The 20001-nt window shown below is 37.4% G+C and overlaps 3 protein-coding genes across 7 annotated transcripts; 1 reads left to right on the top strand and 2 right to left on the bottom strand.

Moving 5' to 3' along the window:
* Positions 1-634: 634 nt before the first annotated feature.
* si:ch211-245h14.1 (uncharacterized protein LOC563420 homolog) lies at positions 635-3472 on the bottom strand. Its single transcript, XM_036147485.1, has 4 exons — positions 3241-3472; positions 3006-3031; positions 2117-2308; positions 635-926 (listed from the first exon to the last, which is right to left on the bottom strand). Exons 1-4 carry the CDS (start codon positions 3261-3263, stop codon positions 712-714), a joined length of 456 nt encoding a protein of 151 aa, XP_036003378.1. The 5' UTR covers positions 3264-3472; the 3' UTR covers positions 635-711.
* Positions 3473-6634: 3162 nt separating this feature from the next.
* LOC105940092 lies at positions 6635-10835 on the top strand. 4 transcript variants are annotated; one of them, XM_021308620.2, is made up of 7 exons: positions 6635-7006; positions 7121-7140; positions 8465-8539; positions 9508-9699; positions 9929-10122; positions 10209-10230; positions 10353-10835. In XM_021308620.2, exons 1-7 carry the CDS (start codon positions 6996-6998, stop codon positions 10451-10453), a joined length of 615 nt encoding a protein of 204 aa, XP_021164295.2. In that variant the 5' UTR covers positions 6635-6995; the 3' UTR covers positions 10454-10835. The 4 variants fall into 4 exon arrangements, with proteins under 4 accessions (XP_021164295.2, XP_012737999.2, XP_021164296.2 ...); XM_012882545.3 differs by having other exon boundaries at positions 6636-7006; positions 7115-7140; XM_021308621.2 differs by lacking the exon at positions 8465-8539 and having other exon boundaries at positions 6639-7006.
* A 2539-nt stretch (positions 10836-13374) lies between these two features.
* On the bottom strand, positions 13375-16518 carry LOC110366591. 2 transcript variants are annotated; one of them, XM_036147484.1, is made up of 4 exons: positions 16213-16518; positions 16011-16033; positions 14685-14876; positions 13375-13652 (listed from the first exon to the last, which is right to left on the bottom strand). In XM_036147484.1, the coding sequence occupies exons 1-4, from the start codon at positions 16245-16247 to the stop codon at positions 13387-13389; spliced, it is 516 nt and encodes a 171-aa protein (XP_036003377.1). In that variant the 5' UTR covers positions 16248-16518; the 3' UTR covers positions 13375-13386. The 2 variants fall into 2 exon arrangements, with proteins under 2 accessions (XP_036003377.1, XP_036003376.1); XM_036147483.1 differs by having other exon boundaries at positions 16011-16036.
* Positions 16519-20001: the final 3483 nt, after the last annotated feature.

Below are 20001 nucleotides of genomic sequence, written 5' to 3' on the forward strand. Positions count from 1 at the left end.
CGATTGTTTGCTCAACAGAGAACTAATGCGTCGGTTATCTTGGTTAGTTTGGGTCTCTTTGTAGTCTTGTGGACAAGAGGACATTTTACGGAGCTGATTAAACATTTTTAGATAAATTTGCTGCAGTAATACACTAATATCTGATGGATTTCTGTTGTTTTCGTCTTAAGCTTAATTGAATTATTGTCTGTTTTCTTGTTAAATATAGAAAACGGCATAAATGATCAAAGTCACTACTGCCCACAATGCGAGAATAAATAAAGAGATGAAGAGAGCAATCTTGAACCCTAAGAGAAAAAGAAAAAAGAAGACAGTCTTAATAACTGCATCGTTCCTCAGGTAAGACCATAACAGAAGCCAAAAGCTGTGCCTGTTCTATCCAAGCAACCAGCAGAGGCAGCCACTAAAAAAGGCCATTTAAAGATAAGCATAAACAGCTTAATTTGGTTGTTCCCATAGTTAAAACGTCCAATTAAATATATAAATACAAATGTTACGATAGCATGAAGAATTCTCTATAAGAATTATCTTAATGTAGAAAAGAATGACACATTATTCAAGAACATCTAAAATGCATATCTACTGTCTCACTTACTGTTAGGGAAGTTTCTCCATCCGACAGCCTAATAGGAAACAAAAAGTTAACATAAACTTAAATTTTAATTTCCTTTAGGTGAATCCACAACATCGTTTTACTGTGTAATTAGATCATCAAAACTCAACTGTGACACAGGATTTGGAAAGGACCCTTTCAATGTCGGCCATTGCGTTGTTGTTGCGGTCGCATCTTAGGAGATCGCCCTCATAAAACAGACAGTCCACAGTTACGAGGATGTTTGGCTTCTCCACGTGTCTCCTGCTGTCAGCAATGGTCTGGTTGGGATCGAAGGTGGGATGCATCACCACCAGAATGGCTTTTTTTAAATCTGAAAGGAAGCAGAGAGATCAGTGTGGAGATCAAATGCTGCCGCAGCTGTTAGTGGTGGTAAAGAAGCTTCCTCTTGCACTAATCAGATGGAGTTTTATATTCGTCTGGCTTTAAACACGCCTGCAGCATCACGGATCCGCCACCATATTTAACATAGATCAAGATGTGCCTTTCTACATCTTTATGTTTTTTTTACTTCAGACTAGGGCCGCTATGCTTTTGTATTTCTGGCATGACTCCTACGTTGACATGTAGAGAACATCTAATGGTTTATATGGAGAACTGGTGACCCCAAAGTGCCTTCTTTGCTGAGATATAGTAATCTTTATATATATATATATATATATTGTTTAATATATAAACAATATAAACGTTAATGCTGTCTTATGGTTGTATGTTGGCACTCTGGACAAACTCTAGCCCCTTCCTTGCCATCCTATAAATATTATGCTATATTCCTCCTACCCTTGATCTAAAGTGTGATCCTCTGAACAAAAGCAGCGACTAGCAACACATTTTGTTAGAATATTACACTGCAAAAAGAGAACTAAAATTAAGTAAATTATTCTTGAAATGAGTGCATTTTTTCTTGATTTGAGCAGGTAAATTAGATGAGTTGCCAACGGAATAAGATTTTTGCACTTAAAGTAGGAACAATTCATCTCCATCATCTTATTTCAAGTGCAGCATATATAATTATCTTATTTTAGGGGTGAAATTACTAATCCTATTGGCAAATAGTCTTATTTAACTGCTCAAATCGATGAAAAATAGACTAATTTCTAGAAAATTTTACTTACTTTTAGTTCCCTTTTTTCAGTGTAGATAATTAATCTGGGGCCTGTCTGTGTAACGTTCCGTATATTATTCTGAGTTTTAAACAAATCTTAAAATCAATTGGTAGCTAATGTAAAGAATATAAAATGGAGGTCATGTTGGCCCGCTTGCTGAAACATGTATTTGGCTAGGTGGTGTGAAAGGGAGGATTTGCCCAGTATTAGTAAACGGGTTATTGCAATAATCGAAGGGCGATGACACAAATGCATGGAACAGACCACGTGTCACAGAAATAGAAACATTCCTTAAATGAAAGAAACAGGAACAGACAGAGATTTTACGTGCGAGTCATGGTCTTAAGCTTGGTTAACTAAGACCTGGACATTTAAAACAGATGAAACCATTCCTCACCTGGAATTTTGCTGAGGGCTTCCTGGATGTCAGTTCCAACACGTGACACAATTGGACAGAAAACCAGGAGGTAGTCACATTCTTCCAAGGACAAAATCTCAGTTTGGCCATAATCTGTCAGCTTTTTAATAATGGACAGATGAGCTCCGTTTCTTTCTCCAGACAAGACGACAAAGAACTTCTTTCCCAGCTCTAAAGATGAACGGAGGATTTTATTCAACTCATTGTTGTGTTTGTAACAATTTTTGTCTAACAGAGAAAAATAAAAGTCATCATTACACCAAGAACTGATCCAAATTAATTAAAAAATGAATGCTTAAAGTATTTATTTCATCACCATTATTATTATGGAATCTTTATTAGCTAGTTAATTTTCTTGCAGAATGTTTTCCCTACTATATAATATTTAAACATTATAATAAAATATATTTCTGTTGTTAGCATTACTATTAATTATTATTCATATTTTTTTATTTTATTTTATCTATACTCTGCTGCATCTGTTCTTTCAAATGCATCTGTACCTGTCTGCCTAGAGCTGTGTGCACTAACACAACACATCATTATAGCTCTGCTAAGTGATCATGGGAATCCACCTTCAAGTTAATTCTTCAAGTTTGATCTTGTCCATATCAAACCGGGTCGGGATTGAAAAACATACTTTGTGTTTTCCTGACTGCTAGATAATTACACGCATTTATTATTACAGCAACTTTACGTTGGTAATTTATGGTTTGGCAAAGATCTGAAACTCTTTGACTTTTAGCAGTCAACTTTCATATAAAACTCTGTTTCTCCTTGTGTTACTGATATATACACAGAAATATACTGACACAGTGTTGGACATATATTTGTTGTTTATCAGATTATTTTAAAAAGAGTTTCTCACCAGAATTTTCTTCTTCAGACATCTCGCTGTGGAGGGATGAAAAAAAATTATGATGGTTCTTTCATCAGCACGCTTTTAAAAAAGTCCAGTATAAACAAAAGGAAGAGCTCAATCATAACCCTCTCCATCTTAGCTGCTTCATTTATCCGCCTTTTTAAACTGATTAGACTTATATCTGTCCAGAACGCCCGCAACCTCACCAGGAAAGCATTAAGATGTAGAGGTGATAACTTACTCAGCTTGTTGATCCACTAACATTATATCGACTTTCCCTCTCTACAAAGACGAGAGCTCCACTCCACACAGTTTCGAATGCAGCTCTCAGTTTGATCCACCAAAGAGAAAGTGCAACACAGAGCATGTTAGGTGTTGTTGCTGCGGGGAGACAGGTTACTGCCTGCAGATCAGAACACGTAACAATGGAAGCACTGAACAAGGCCAGCAGCAAATCAGACCAAACAACATATTTACATACACAAGTTAAAGAGACATTTTCCCAACTTTTTCCCAACAGTCTGTCATGATTCATGGGTCTTAGGAATTGTTTATCGCCTTGGGTTTATACCTGAGTGTTGGGTTGATTTTAATCACTCCTGGTTTCTGTCATGATTTCACAGCATTAATCTAGTGCAAATGCAGTTATGGACAGCAGAGATCAAAGGTAAGAAGTTTACTGTAACAGAGGCAATGAACTGCAGGTCGTTTGGGTTGCAGGAGGCGGGACTGGGACTGAAGGCGCGTTGGGTGAAGAGGAGGAGGTTCCAAGAAGGAGTAAATGCATCTGCAACAGAGCTTGGCTGCTAGCTGGTTTGCAGAGAATGGTGCTTTGACCTGTCGTATTGAGGGTGGGTGGGTGTGGAACGTTGGAGGGTGGAAAGGCAGGTGGATTTGAGACACAGGTAGGTGAAGGAGCAGCGAGGAGGCTGAGAGTGAGACGCTGAGAGGGAATCACTGAACAGAGGGATCAGCAAGAAAGCTGAGGATCCAGAAACTCCTTCAGGAAGGCAAGATAGCAAGTGGTAGACTCATGTCACTTTGGTGAACACTCACCCACCCACCCATGCTCGCTGACACCATCTAGTGGAGAAATACTAGACTGCACCACCAAGAGGAGACTGGCCCTGACAGGTCTAATGACAGACTGAATGGTGTAAGGATCCATGAATCTTGGAGAACGATTCTTAGCATAGGATTTCAAGGTGAAATCCTATGCTAAGAGCCAGACTTGTTGCTGTTTTGGGCTCTCTTTGGCATTTAGATAGCAGTTCTTTAATGATACACTGCTTGGCAGGACACGTTAAAAAAGAAACATCAATCTGTGTGTAATGAATCTCCGTGAGTTGAGTTACTGAAATTCATTAAATAAGTCTGTGCTGCATTAAAAACTACTACTTTTGGTGTGACATATTCTAACAGATTCTGCAATTCCAGAATACGCAGAAATAAATAGAAAAAAAAACGATTTTTCACCATTTTTCTACTTCAGTCATCAGCACAACAGAGGAACTGCACCCAGAGAGCTGCCACAAAGACTAATGAGGACAGCAGTACCCATTAAAGGGAGAAGTATTATGGTACTTGGCTCCATTAACATTCTGCTTTCTTTCTTTCTCTTTCCCATAAGAAACACTGGCTGCTAAATGTTTATGAGCCCAGTGCTGTCCTTACTTGGTGAAGTTACTGATGGACCTGTTGCTGCCATTAACTGTGTATTTTAGACTTTGTGGTTCTGTGTTTTCTTTCTGTCTTCCTGATCATTGGCATTAACGTGTTTTAATAAAAGGGATTGGTTTGTAACAAAGTATGACTTGTTTTAACCAAACTTGATTCTATGGAACTGGATATGAATTGTGTCTACTTGTATATTGGGAGGATTTTTGCTATGAACTGGTGCAAAATGAGGACATTATATGTTTGCCATTGAGTAGCTATAACAAATTTTGACTGGAACTTCAGCTGCCTTTCTCTGCATCAGCTGTGAGGAGGGAGAGCGAGTCGGATTCCTTTGCACTTACGTCACCAGGAATCTGAAGTTACGCCCCACAGAGGGCGTTCCACCTGAGGAATCTAAAGCAGACAAGTCTGGCTCCACAGATGCTTAAAAATCTTTACAGAAGCACCACAGAGACCATCCTCTGTCAGAGCTGTACAGTTCTCCCTCACCAACCTCCTGTGGAATGAAGGTTATACAGAATAATATTAAGAAAACCATCCTTATTTGTAAATGCAACCTTGTACATTGCAATGAAATCAGTCCTCCAGGTTTAACTAATCCCGGTTTAGGGAGTGTTGGGCTGCCATTGTGCAGCATCCAGGGAGCGTTCTGGGGGCTTCTTGCTCACAGTGGCGGTCGGTGGGAGTTGAACCCAGTAACTTGCAGCCTCTCTATGTTGGCTCTAGACTAGACCATGACTTCCCCAAGATTTTGTGAACTGAGCTCCCAGACTTGGACTCTGTATGCAGAGACTAGAACCACACAGTTAAGCAGTTCATCCCGATGAACATGTGAAATAACCATAGTCTCTACCTAAACTCTGCCTGTGCTCTAACTTATTGTATATTGAATATGTTATGTGTTAAGTTATCTGTGTTGTATCAACCTGTATAACTTTTGCATTTATGTGTCATTGAATTAGGAGCCACCAAAATTTTGCTGTGATAATGTCCCAGACAAACGATCCTCCTTATCTCCTTAAATAAACTGAGTTAAAATTAATGTGACAATGTTATGTCTACTGGGGTACGATTAAATCCATAAGTTTTTTTCTGCAGGACATGTAATAAAACAGGGTGTTTTTGTAACATATGCAAAATCCATGGTTTTAGCCCTTACATACATTTTAGGAGTGCTGAAAAGTTGACTGTAGTCTGTTCAGGCGTTGCTTAGATGTCTTTATATTATATTGGGTTATAGTTTTCAAGCTGTTCGGTTTTCTCTATTCTTTATTACATTTTGAACAATTGCATCACAATATTTGCTCCAGAGCTACTAAACAAGGTCATGGACGTCTGGCTTACCAGTTTTGTGAATTATCCATTTTTATTTTGTGGTTTATTTTGATGCCAAAGCTACGAGTGGATGAGTCAAACTTTTTAGTTATTGAGTTTATACACCCACAAAATAAAGTACAGTGCATCATCTCTGGCTTAGACTCATGTAAGGCTGGATGGACAAGTCTTACATTGTTGACATCCTATAATCAGTTTGGGAATCTAAAGTTTCTGTGCTAGATAATCGTATCTGTGCTATCAAACTAAAACAATCACCAAACAGGGAGGAGTGGAAGGCTCTGCAACCTGGTGGTGCCCAGGGTGTGAATGCCTCCTTTGCATTTAAAGAGACAGCACCAAAACAAGTTGTTTTCTGATGCATCTCAGAACTGGAGAAAAGGAGGAACTGTGGAGCTAAATTTATGACGGATTCACACCAAAGCTTTGCAATTCTACTTTATATAGACCACAACTGAAGGATTTAAGTGCCCACTTTAAGGGTTTATCGATATATGAAAATTAGCTCTAGGTTTACGTTTGCAAGGCTGCGTGTCTGTTGGTGTTGCCAGAAACATGCACATATTGTGGTACTGTTTTCTATTTGCTTGAGTTCCCAAACTATTCAGAATAAACCCAGACTCTGGTCCCCTGTATGAGCTATGTCAAAAAATAAGTAACAATGGATTTGAAAAGCCCTAACTATGTTGCACAACTCTGCTGCCCAATGAGATTCAGTCAACCTGCTGCTTTATTTTTATCTCTATTGAGAAAACGTGTCCTACAAGACTTGTAGAACAGCCCTCTGCTTAATTTAAAACTGAAAGTGTTTTGGTGAGTCTGAGATGCTCCGGCCCTTCATTGTGTTGGACAGCTTTGATGAGGAACAAGTTATCGCTCTGTGACCGAAGTTTTTAGCTGACAAAGTCTTCTAAATGGTTTTTACTTCAGAAACCACATCTGACTAACCTGGGCAGGATCCTGAGCTCGTGCAGAACAGCTATGATAAACAGGTTTGATAAAAATGATACAAATTATTTTGCTCATTCCAATTAGGCTCACAGATATTTGTGGACCGTGTTGACTCACATATTCTGTTTTTGTCTTCATCTTTTGCTCAGAAACAGATATGGAGGTGAACCAATGGGTGAGTTTCTGATGAGCTGGTCAATTTTTCAACATTTTTCACTTTTGTCATTTGGTATCCTAGAGTCATCTTTCTTCAGTCATGTTTGTGAATTTGAAACTATTTTGTGTGTGTAAATATATATATATATATATATATATATATATATATATATATATATATATATATATATATATATATATATATATATGTATATAAATATATATATTTGTAGATTTTTCTGCTGAGCTGAGCATTATACTTCTGATTTCAGGCGCTGCAAGTAACAGGTTTGGTCAGATAAAGCTAACAATGCATGAAAATAGTTGTTGAACAGGGAGTAGCCACAAAAGTCTATTCACTGAGACAAAACAAAGGATCTAATTCAACTGCATTTAAGGAAACGTATAGACAGATCAAAAAATCTGTTTTTCGCATTTAACAGAGCCAATCATAAGGGGGGAGAAACAATAAAAGAATGCATGTGAAAGCGCTAAAACAGACCAGTTCTTGCAAACCTTTCATAGTAGGGTGTTTTTTTTCAGCCAGTTTGAACTTCTACCTGATGGCTGATGATAACAGCATTGAATTCTCGCGAGACAAGATCTGATTTCAGGCCTGCAACCATGTTTTGCATTTTGTCATTTTAATTATCTCCAAATTGCTCTGCTACTTCAGCGCGCAAGGTGGTTGGCAACTCAAAGCCATGAATTTACAAATATTTAATGCACTTTACATGTTGCATTTTGCACAGTGTTGGGTGCATTGTATGACAGGGACCTGAAGATGTTCGTTGTCATTCTGATTTTGTGAACCATCAAGTTCCATCATATCCATCCAACAGTGACTATATGATACAGGGGCTCTGTGAGCCATCTGAAAATGTAAAATGCATTCAAATCTATTTTATCAAAGACATCACCGTACTTGTTGTTTTTCCAAACTTAATGGTCACTCGGGGATGGAGCTCAATGCACCATAAAACGGTCTATGAGCGCCTCCTAGAGGTCAAATAACAATCAGCTTAATAATCATTACCTCTGTCTTTGAAGCCACTGCAGAGATGTAGACAGAGCGTCTGCATAGCTCAGCATGAGATTGATGTCAATGCCAACTTTATTTATACAACACTTTACAACAAATGAAGTTGCACAGGAAGACAGAATAATAGATAGTAAACAAAAAGAAAGAGAGGGCTAAAACCTGTTGTCTCCTTAACCGTCAAGGGCCCACCAGTGGGCTCTTGACATTTAAGTCTTTAAATCAATCCTATAAGAAACAGGAAGCAAGTGACGGGAAGCCAGAACTGGAGTTATAAGTCCCTGTTTTGCTGTTTCTGTTATAGACGAGCGGCAGCATTTGATAAAAGCTTCAAGCGGTGAAGGGATGACTGACCTGGACCGACGTAAAGGGAATAACGGTATCAGGGCGAGTTGATAAAAAAACATGGACCCATCATTTAAAACCAGTAGTATTTTATCAGGTTATTGCTGCAACACTTGTATTTATTTATTAGCACTGAAACCTGACAGAGGAATAAACTCAGGCTGTCCAAAGTCTACACACTCCTGTAAAAAGGGCAAGTCTCTGGGGTTAAAAAAAACTTCAGACCTTCAGACCATGATAAATGATCATAAAACCTTTTCCAAATACAACACAAAGCGTATCCTGTACAAATCAACTGAACAACTAAATTTTAAGAACAAAATCAATTAAAATTAAATTAAAAAGTTGCAGTTACCATGGATGCATAAATGGGAACACATGCAAACTAAAACTTTTGTTTTGGGGGTTTCCTTTTTGCCTATAGTCTTCTTTTGTCAGTCTCCAAATCTGTCCTGCCTTTGTAAGGTCAGATTTAGTTATGAGCTTTGGCCATTTTTACAAACTTAACTGTTTCTCTCCTGTCGTCATTCATTCGTCATTTTGGATTTATGCCCCCGGCTCACTGTGATGCAGAGAAATAAAACCACTTTTGATCCTTAACTTTGTAGCTGGAAGTTTTGTGTTACAGTATAATTGTCTATTTTATCTAAGTATTAGTCTAATAAAGTGTTCAGGATCCATTTGAAGAAAACCAACCCCAAATCATGATGCTGCTAGGGTAGTGGTGTTCTTTTATTAAAGCTCAGTGTTGCTTTCGTGCCAAACTTACCTGTAGGTAAGGTTTCATGAGACAATATCACATTTCCCCAGTGTTTCAGAAGATTTTAGCCGGGTCTGCATGTTTTCTTTGAAATAAAAATTATTCTCTGTTTCGATCTTTCTTCTCAGTCCAGACTTGTGACTAAACAGGAGATGTTTGTCACATGTGGAACATGACCAGTGTGTGGCAGACGTTTCTGAAGCTCCTACAATGTTTGGGTGATATTTGTTATTCTGCTGCAGAGATTGGGAAAAAGTTTTATGTCTTCGTTGAGGGGGTTGAAACCGGAGCTCAGAGATCCATCGTACAATGGGTGAAAAGCATCGGCCAAACTCAGGTCAACTTACCTGCAGACTGTGACTACATCCTGGTTTTCTGTCCCATTGCGTCCCGTGTTGAAGCAGACATAAGTGGGGCCCTGGACAATGTTTCTGGTAGGTTATGCATTTTTTCTAACTTTGGCAAAATGTGTACATATCCCTTAATTGCAGCCATAGTAAGCCACAAAACAATAAGAAACAAGCACACAACCCAAACACATATCTGGAATCATCAAAAAGCAACTACTACAAATCTTACGGGAGGCAGCTGTACCAGTGTCTCCACAGCTGATCACAGACCTTTTCTTTTAATCTTTCTTGTTCCATGTTCTTTTCGTTTCAGGGTATGATAAACCTGTTATTCTGGTAGTGTTGCATCACACCAGACAACAACTGTTCAACAAGACGCGTGTGCCAAACCCGATTGTGTGGCTCACAGTGGATTTTCTGTTTTGGGAGGATACACTCCTCGATTGTACCTGCAATACGGACTCATGGGGCGAAATCCAGACTCTTTTGGGACGTTCCAGGCAATTGGTAATAAAATTATTAAATACATTGAAAATTATCCCTGGCATAAGCTGAAATCTTTTTTTAATACGTCATTTCTTTCTTTCTTTCAGGGGATCCAAAGTGTCAAAGGATGTGAGTATAAATCTAGTTTCTATGTTTAAAACTATTCAGCTGTTGATTGACTTCTGATTTTCCCCTATGCAATCAAGTTTGAAATGTGAAAAAATACGTAAAAATTTTCTCTTTTTTTTCAGGGTTAAAGAGCCCAAAAATAATGGCGATTGTGGGAGGAGTTGTCGTGATTGTGATAGCTGTGGTACTGATTATTGTTTTTACTCGTAAAAGCAATCCTTAAGAATCGGCAAGATATCCCTGGCAGTCGTCCATCTTTGATATATGTTGATTATTTGTTCATATTTATTCTGTCACAACAGAATGAAGACAATTATAAAATCAGATGTGTGGACACCAGATTCTGCCAATGAGGAAATGTGTGATTCTGAGCATGAAGTTAGAATGAATTAAACTGCTTTAGGGGAACAAGGAACATATTTTAAATGGCTAAATGTCTTTCTTTCTCTTAAAAGGGTTGTTCACACTCAGTCTAATGTGTCCATCTCCCATTTTATTTAACAGAGTTGTCTTTTATTGTTGTATAAAGTTTTCCTGTCACACCTGACCTGTGGTTGAAGATCTAATCTCCTGTCTGAGTTAAATAAAAATATGTCTGTTACATATTTTACTGCCCTGATGAAGTGCTGACCTGTGATAAAACACAATATACAATCTTGTTTGACTAATGATGAATATAAGTGGCCACAAAGAGCAACAAACAATTTGACTTTATCCTACTGATCTGGGATCAATTGCTGTTTAATATCAGGAGATAAACTAAATTTTAAAAACTTTTTTTCTGTCACATAGTTGATAATAGACAGCCACATAAACAGGTAGGAGGGGGTATATAATGAAAAAAGGGGAAGAGACACAGTTGGTAGAAAAATGCTTGTCCAATCAATAGCTTTTCTGAAAGAGCGAATAATGACGATGGAGTAGCAGATACCCAACATATATATATTATATATTTAACAAAAGAGCTTCTATTTTAACTTCTGGTTAACAGCCCAAACAAACATGGGCATCATATCTGTATAATCTCTTTTAAATTGTCATATATATATATATATATATATATATATATATATATATATACACAAATCTGTGAAAGCCTGCATGTTACAACCTAACTACAGTGCCACCATGTGGCCAAACCACTTACCATCTCTGCTGAACCAATCGCATACATTGTGATACATCTGCATCATTTTATATGCATCCAAAAATATTTTATGTGACAAGAAAGGGTTTATTTTTAGCACATGATTTATATGTTCATTATTCAAAAGTTGTCAATCCAGTTTTATAAGCAACACATGAATTTATTAACCGAGATAGGAAAGATTATGTGCATGTATACATTTATGTTTTCAGTAGTAAAGGTAAAGTAAATTCATCCTTTCTGAAATAATTTAGGCTGAGATAGTTTTTTATAATCACATGAAGTGACCAAGTATTGGCAATTCCCTTGTTGTGATCTTTGCACAACCACAGTATGAAGAATTTGTATCATTAAAGTATATTCTTATAGTATAAATTAGGATTATATGGAGAAAATATGGAGAACGTGGTTTTTTATCTCTTCTTTGCATAATGCAATAGCAGCTGAGAAGCCAGAAAAAAAATTTTTTCAAGCATCATTAATTTAAGTGTAAAGTTTAAAGTCCAAGTTGGGGTAAAAATTCACATGCTTTCTGCTTGTTATGCCTTTTTAATAGAGCTGGCATATGGGATTAACACAAACATGAACACATGCAGAAAAAGGAAATCATGGATAATTTTTTATTTATTTTTTTAAACAATAATCAGAGAAAAGCTTTTCAAATGTTTTATGTTTCAGGTGAAATGTTGCATCTTCATCATTCAGAGAAAAGTAATGCAAATACTGCAAGCATATACATGGTTTAAAGAAAAAAAATCAGCAGATCTAAATATTTACATGTCCTAATGAATATGCGTCCAAATCATGAAAGGCATTTGAACTGTTTCTTTTTGTTCTTGTTAACAACAGGTATAAAGTGACGAATTTCCTCTCTCTTATTTAAAGTAATACTTACATTGGCATACGTTTAGGAAAGCTTTCCATCACATCGATATGGACCAAAGAAACAGTCCCAGAAACAAAATCATTACTTCAGTCTAATGTTCTCCCCCAGGACATAAATCTGTTAATCTTTAGACGGGCACACGTGAAATCAACACTTTTGTAGCGTTCCAGTCAAACAAAAATGAGAAAGAAAAGACAAGAAGTAGACTTCTTTACTATTAGTTTTCCCATTCAGGTCAGGATAAATGACGGGTTGCAGCGATGACAGTGCCTGTCACTATGACCGTTAAGGACACAATAAATACAAAGGAAACTGTGATAGTATATTTGTGTTTCTTCACGCCTGAAAGGCAAAAAAAAAGTTTTGGTTAGATGGAGCAACAAGAGGGTAAATAGAAAATAAAAATGCAAAGACAGGTGTTTTTCATTAACATAACTAGGCTGGATCGCGATCTAAATTTTACCTTGTGTTTAAAGAATATCTAAAATTTGCTTAAATACTGTAATTATTACTGATGAACTGGTAGTAATTGTGGTAGTAATCATTCGGCTTTTACTGCTGTAGCGTAATTTCAAAGTTTTAAATTTTAAAAAATGCAAAGCGTGCAAACTTTTTTTTTTAATTTAAAAAAAATCACAATTATAGCATTTATAGTAATAAATAGAAGCATGTTTAATTTGTGCTTCAATATTAAATCTGATCAGCTGACCTGTTTCTGTTGGGGTCATTGATTTCTGAAATATGAAAACCTTTGTCTGCTGATGATGAAGTATTAAAAAAGGTATTTCGATAGCTAATTATTACTACACCATCTACTAAAATATTTATTTTATTTTCCTCCTCCTTTAACTCTCCAAATATTTTTTTATACTATGAAATTCAAGATTTCTGCTTGTGTTGCCTTCCCTCATTTTTATGAAAAGCTGGGGAAAATTGACCAGCTGTTTAATGATGTCACTTGAAATCATAACAAACCATTATTTATTAATCATTCAAACATATTAGCATGGAACTGAAAAGATCACATTTAACAGAATCTGTGGTTTCTGCATCACTTACATTCAATCAGAGTTTGTAGCCCAGATGTCTGAAATAGACACAAAAAAAAAAACAAAGAAGTCCATCATGATCCCGCTGATCGACAACATGACTGAAACACAGCATGATCAGACACAAATATATTTACCCTGGAAATTGGAACGCCGAGAACGTTCTGAATTTTGTACCATGATATTTCATTGCGGTTACAGTTGAGGATTTCATGCTGATAAAAAAGATAATCTACAGTGAGGCGGACGTTGGGGTTCTGCACTTGTCTCCCGCTCTCAGCTATAATGTAGTTGGTGTCGAATGTGTGATGCATCACCACCAGAATGACGGGTCTGTTGCCTTGAAATACGTACAAAACAGAGTCATAAAACACATCAACGATATGATTTATCCTGACTGCAGATGTCTGCCGGGTTCTGTTTGTAGCCAGATTTATACAGGTACATCTGCAGATATCAATTCCTGTTAATTTGATTAGTTAGTAGCTTGAATAAATGTATTGTCCTGCAGTCACAAGAAAATTAGCTAATTTGTCTTCAAGCTAATTTGCATCAACTGAAACAATCTCTCCCTGCATGGAGTCATGTAAAAATGAAAGTACCCCCCTTTACAAATGTTTTTTTTTTTTTTTTTTTTTTTTTGCTACACTTTAAATATTTTAGATAAATCAAAAAGGTACAATCAGACTAATGTAACCACAGTAAATTCAGAGAGCCATTTTCAAACGATGCTTTCATTTATTTGGGAGAATAATGTATTACTTAAATCTATTATTTTATTTCTCCACACCTTTTGAGTATGTACGCCATTTATTTTGCATCATCACCCTTTTTTGCCTTGTTCTTTTTTATTTATTCTACTTCTTTTTTAACATCTTGTCTATATTTTCACATATTCAATTCATGCTGTTTGGCTGGGGACTCCTAACTGTGGTTCACTGGAGTCCCAAAATCTTAGAAATGCTTTTCTAACCACGCGGATAGATGTTAGTGGCTGTTTCTCATCCGTATATAAAGCTCTTTAGATCAAGGCATGATGTGTTGCTGCTTTTCAAGGTTTTCTTGCCTACTTCATGTTGTCTGACGGGTTCTAATCAAGTGATTTCTTGACTCTGCAGATCAGGCCTGATTGCAACTAATGAAACCAAACCAAAAATGTTGTTATGCACAGGTAGTTCATGACTTTCAAAAGGGTTAAAACTGCATTTTGTATGTAGTCAGGTCATCTTGGTCCGGCAGTAAAATTAGTTTTATCATCTGAAACATTAAAGTCTGACAACAAAGCAAAAAGAACAGATCTAAAAGGAGTAAAAAAAAACTCTTCTACAGCCCTTTATGCAGTGGGTCAATGTGAAAGGGATGCCCGACTTACTCTGAATCTTGCTGAGGGCCTCGGTGATGTCTGTCAGAGTGCGTGAAACGATGGGACAGATGACCAGAAGGTAGTCACAGTCGCCCGGAGAGAATACTTGAACTTGGTCTGCGCTCCTCAGCTTCTCGACTATGGACTGATGAGCCCCGTTGGTTTTTCCTGCTACAACAACGTAGAACTTTCTCCCCAAGCCTAAACATGAAGAAAAAAATGAGATTCAGACGGAACAAACACTTAATACTGCACTTTTAATTGTACTTCCATGCTTTGTTTTATTTGCACGCCAAGGTTTCATGATTTCAACACCAAGTACATTTTCAGCTATTTCAAACGAGCGAGTTATTATGTCTTATCTAACTCTGCTTAAAATGAGTTTCCACACAGATGAATTTCACTAAATGAATTAGATTTGGGGTTTTACGTTTGGCTCGGCACAGTCTCTGAAGCTTTGAGCTGTAAAAAAGCAGGTTTATGTGAACAGAAGCGCCCAGCAAACATCTATTAAATACATGCATCCACCAGATTTCCTCTGTGGAAATGGGGCGTCTGCCTCCTTGTGTGGTTACAAGCTAACACATGTCTGGAAAAACACAAAAAAATATTCAGAATAACAAATGTTTAACCTAAATAAACCCCATTTTAAGGCATGTTTCAACTTGTGCTGCATCTAAAGTGAAGTGATATTGAAACTAGCTCTGTGTTGTTAGTTTGTTTCTGCTCCCAACCACAAATTTCTAAAACGGTTGCGATTCCTCTAAGTTCATTTCAATATTGCTCACCAGCCTTAGATTAACTTGATCATGATAAATCATTACTTAATTAAAAAAGCAATAATCCAGTGAATATAAAGTTCTGGTTGGACTGATCTTCAGTCGGGACAGAAGCTAAATTAAAGAAACATTAAACATGTGCTGTGAGAAACAGCAACACGTCAAAACCCATATTTACAGAGTACTTCTTCACACCTTCATTATTTTATTTTATTTGTTTTAGCTACCAAACGCAGACTTTCTGATCTGTTTGAGTTAACCCAGTCGCTAAACTCTTTAAATGAACGATCAGACAGCTGTAACCAGACTTGGCCGTTTTTGTTGCCGTCAAACTGTCTGAACCTGCTGCCTGCTGTGGCTGAAAACTAAGCGCTCGAACCCTGACGAGAAAAAAAAAGGGCGAGGACTTCAAAACAGGAAGGAAGTTGCACAGTCACTTCACATGAAAACCTCCACACTTGTGTGCATTTCGCTTCAGCCAACATGCCGTCGATATTTGCATAAAAAGTCCGCTGTGGCTTCGGTTAGCGGTGCGCCTCGTTAAATTGGCCCTCACCGGTTTCATTCTGCAGGGCCATGCTTCTGGGAAAGGGCGAAAAGTGTCAGTCAGGGCTATTTAACAACACTTAATAAGTTAAATCAGAACCTACAAATGAAAGAACAGTATAAAACGAGGGCAAAGCATGCATGTGTAACGAATATGAGCCAGCTCCTCTGCACACCCACTCACAAGGTCAACAGACAAGGCAGGAAAATACCTGGAGGGCTTTTCTCTCGTGCCTCTCTGAAGCATCCGGAGGCTCAAAAAGCCTGTTGGGGATTTTTTGTGAGCTATTAAAGCGATTTACTCTCTGAACAGACCCGTTATAGTCTTGTTTTCTCAGACACGCCCTCGCTGCGATAGAGCTAAATCTCCAGTGAGGCGGTTTTACTTTCACTTTGAGAGATCATGAAAAGCCACATAACTTATGTGGCTTATGATAAGTGAAGGTGCAGCTTGGGCGGGCCGACTGCGTAGGAGAGAAAAGAAAGAGGAAATCAGACTGATGAACAGTGAAATGATGCAGCACTGTGGTGTGCCACAAAGCAGGTGGAAAATATGCGTCGTGTTTAAAAAAAAAAAAAAAAAGAACTTACAGACGAAGAGGGGCAGATATTTTTAGACAAACAGATGGGAGGGGACTAAAACCGTTATAACACAATATATCTTGGTAGCTGTGCTTTTTTAATTTCTACACCCATATTTTTCACTGTTATTTTAACGTGATACAAAACATGCGTCAAAAAACTGAGTTATTTCCTATGACCAGCCTCTCCAGACAAGCTGCTGAGGATCCCTGTGCTGCTCACTGCTGCTGCTGCCATCTTCTAACTTCTGGGCGGGAAACAACGCTCAGTCAGTTTCACAAACCTTTTGGCAAATAAACACCACATAAAGGGTTTTTTTCTTCATGGTTTAACTCATTTTATGTTTCACCCCTCATGACTTGTGCTGTTTATAAGATAGACAAGTTAAAAGTAAAGGAAAAAAAAGTTTCTGCACACTTGAATCCACCACAGTGAAAAAAAACAAATAAATAAGAATAAAGCCACAATAGAATAAAAGTAATCATATCTTAAATAGAAATATCTATAGAAAATTAACAGTAGCTGGAATGTATGTGTCTGAGGGCTGCATCCTCCTTCTGATGCTCGTCTCTTTGCTGAGTTTCTTGCTAACAGCTCTTATTGTTGAAGCCAAACGTTCCGTCAAGCAGGTAAAATCAGTGTTTCTCATAGATTCAACATAAAATAATTAGATCTTGTTTTTATAAATAATTTCTTTGCTAACCTGTTGTTCGTGTATTGCCGTAACTCTGATTCACCCCTTGAGTTTGCTGGCCTTTTTCAGACCTGCAGCATTCATAGGTCAGGGTCAGGTGATTGAAGAACAACCGATCATCCAATAATTCATCCTCGCCACGGTGAGAGCTCATTCCATCTTTAACAACCCGTGATTTAAAGCAGTTTCCTACAATCTATGCATAGTCTACTGTACTGTAATGGCTTTATCAGGTTTCATGATCTCACATCTTTCATGAGAGATACTTTCCAGCCAAGCAACAGAACCACAGAACAGGGTGAAATGTTCTTAAAAAAAAAAAAAACATATTTAGATGAAATGTGAGAGTCCTTGAAGTTTTTTTTTCAATATTTATCTCCATAATACATTTAAATACTTAAGAGAAACTGACACTTAATGGTTGAGTAAATAGGTATGAGATGCTTCATTTCCTGAGTGCCAAATGAAAATGAAAATGGTCATTTATGCCCTAACCTATCACCTTTTCATGCTGGAGTTACAGTATGTCAACTGTGGATTCAACAGTGACTCGTCTCATCCCTGGCGTTGGCAAACTTTCTAATAAAAGTGTTACTAGACTGATAAGTGCTGCCAAAGTCCAGAGAAGATGTTCAAATAAACTGGGGGACAACAGAATAAGACATCTGTTATGTAAGATTACAAAAAGGAACTTAGACGTAGACTTAGACAACTTTATTTGTCATTTTGAATGCACAGAGTGCGTACAGAACGAAATTTTGTTGCATACAGCTTGTAAATTACAGTAAATTACAGTATAAGGTGCAGTAGTGGTTTAAAAGTAAACAATTGAAATGTAAACAATGCAGGAGAAAGAGACCGTGTGCGATCGCAGTGTACAGGTGAGTATTTTTAAAACCCATTTGTATGTGCAGAACTGATTGTACAAAGGGCATTTGTGCAAGAATGCATTTAGAAACCAAGAGTTAGGCAGCATTTGTACTGCTAGGAAACTATAACAAAATGAGGGATGACTCAAGACTTTTGCACAGACCCTCTTTAAATGAAGATAGATGAAGGTGATGACCAGTAAAACTGCACAAGCAGAGAGCAACAGATATTAACTGTCAATTTCTATAAGGCTGGCACTAAGTTGCATGAGGCTCGAAGCTGCTTTTAATTTAGGGGGCCCACCGGCCTACTCAGGGACTTTAACACCGTCCACGCTTGATTTAATGCGACCTGGTGGACAGCAGTGAGTTGATGGTGTATGAAATTGACTCTACAACAGAAGAACTCCAATCCATAATCTTTTAATCTGACAGCAATTCAGATAAAGAGCTCCATTTGAAAATAATTTGTATCGCTTTTACACATTTAGATCAAAATAATTGCATAAAGTGGATCTCTGACGATAGAAGTGCCGAACATTGAAAGTAAATAATAAGGATAGTCCTGGGTTGCCTCCTTGTCCTTGAAGTAAGTATTTTTTCTTAGCCATTAACACAGTTTTGCATAGATTTTTTTCTTTGCTTCAACAGTTAAATTGAAGAGAATACTACTGCTACCACTACTACTACTACTACTACTACTACTACTGCTACTACTACTACTACTGCAACTTTATTCATAAAGCATTTTAAAACAATAGCAGCTGTGACAAATGCTGTACAGACAACAATCAATAAACATTTAAAATGGGGAAAAAAAGAAAACTAAAGATTACAATAAAAATATGAAGAGGAATAAGACCAAAAGTTTCAACGTGTGTTAAAAGGCAAGGAATAAAAATGTGTCTTAAGCCGAGTTTTAAAAGTGGATAATATGGGGGCGCTTTTAATATGGAACGGCAGAACGTTGCATGACTTCGGAGCAGCAACGCTAAAAGCTCCGTCTCCTCTGAGCTGAAGGTTAGACCTCGGTACCTCCAGGAGGTAAGATGAGGCAAGACCATGGGAACTATTAGAAACAAATAAAAGAATCTTAAAAGGAACTCTAAAATGCACAGGGAGACTGTAGAGGGGAGCCAGGATGGCGGTGATTTGCTCACTTTTCCCAACTCCAGTTAAAAGATAAGCACCTGCATTCTGGACCATTGTATGACGGTGAACTATAATGTCCATCCATTGTCTCTACCTGCTTATCTTTACAAGGTTGTGGGGGGCATACCTTGTAAAGGATAAGCAGAGACAACGTTTGTCCTGCATGCATCACATTGCATGCAGGACAAACCGTGGATGCATGGAGAAAATGATTAATCTAACCTTTTGGGTAGAAAGCAGAGCGCCCAGAGAGAGAGAGAGTTTGGACCTTATTGCTGCAACGTCACAATCAGCCCTGGATTATGGTCGTGTTCATTAATTGTCAACATTGTAATTGGCTGGTAGAGTGTAATATTGTATTTTGTCCACGGAGACATTAATGCTAATTCTATTACAAACCTATTCATTTTGTTTGGTAAATTTCATATACACAAATGTAAATATTCCAAAACATCCCCCAACTTCAAATGTTTCTTGTATGGGTTTAAAGAGTACATGAAATCCCTTGCATTGATTGATTCTAAACAAAGCACCACATCCACGGATATTTTTGAGAGATTTTTCAAAGAATAATGTAATTACACTCCTTTTCATTGTTGTTGTTTTTTTTGTTTTTGTTTTTTTAAGAGCACCTGATTAATGTTCTTCTGTGTAACTGTCTGTTTGTTTCTTTGTTTGTTAGTTTTTACAATCTGTTCAAAATA

Source organism: Fundulus heteroclitus, chromosome 15, assembly GCF_011125445.2.
Source record: "Fundulus heteroclitus isolate FHET01 chromosome 15, MU-UCD_Fhet_4.1, whole genome shotgun sequence".
NCBI classification, from domain to species: domain Eukaryota; kingdom Metazoa; phylum Chordata; class Actinopteri; order Cyprinodontiformes; family Fundulidae; genus Fundulus; species Fundulus heteroclitus.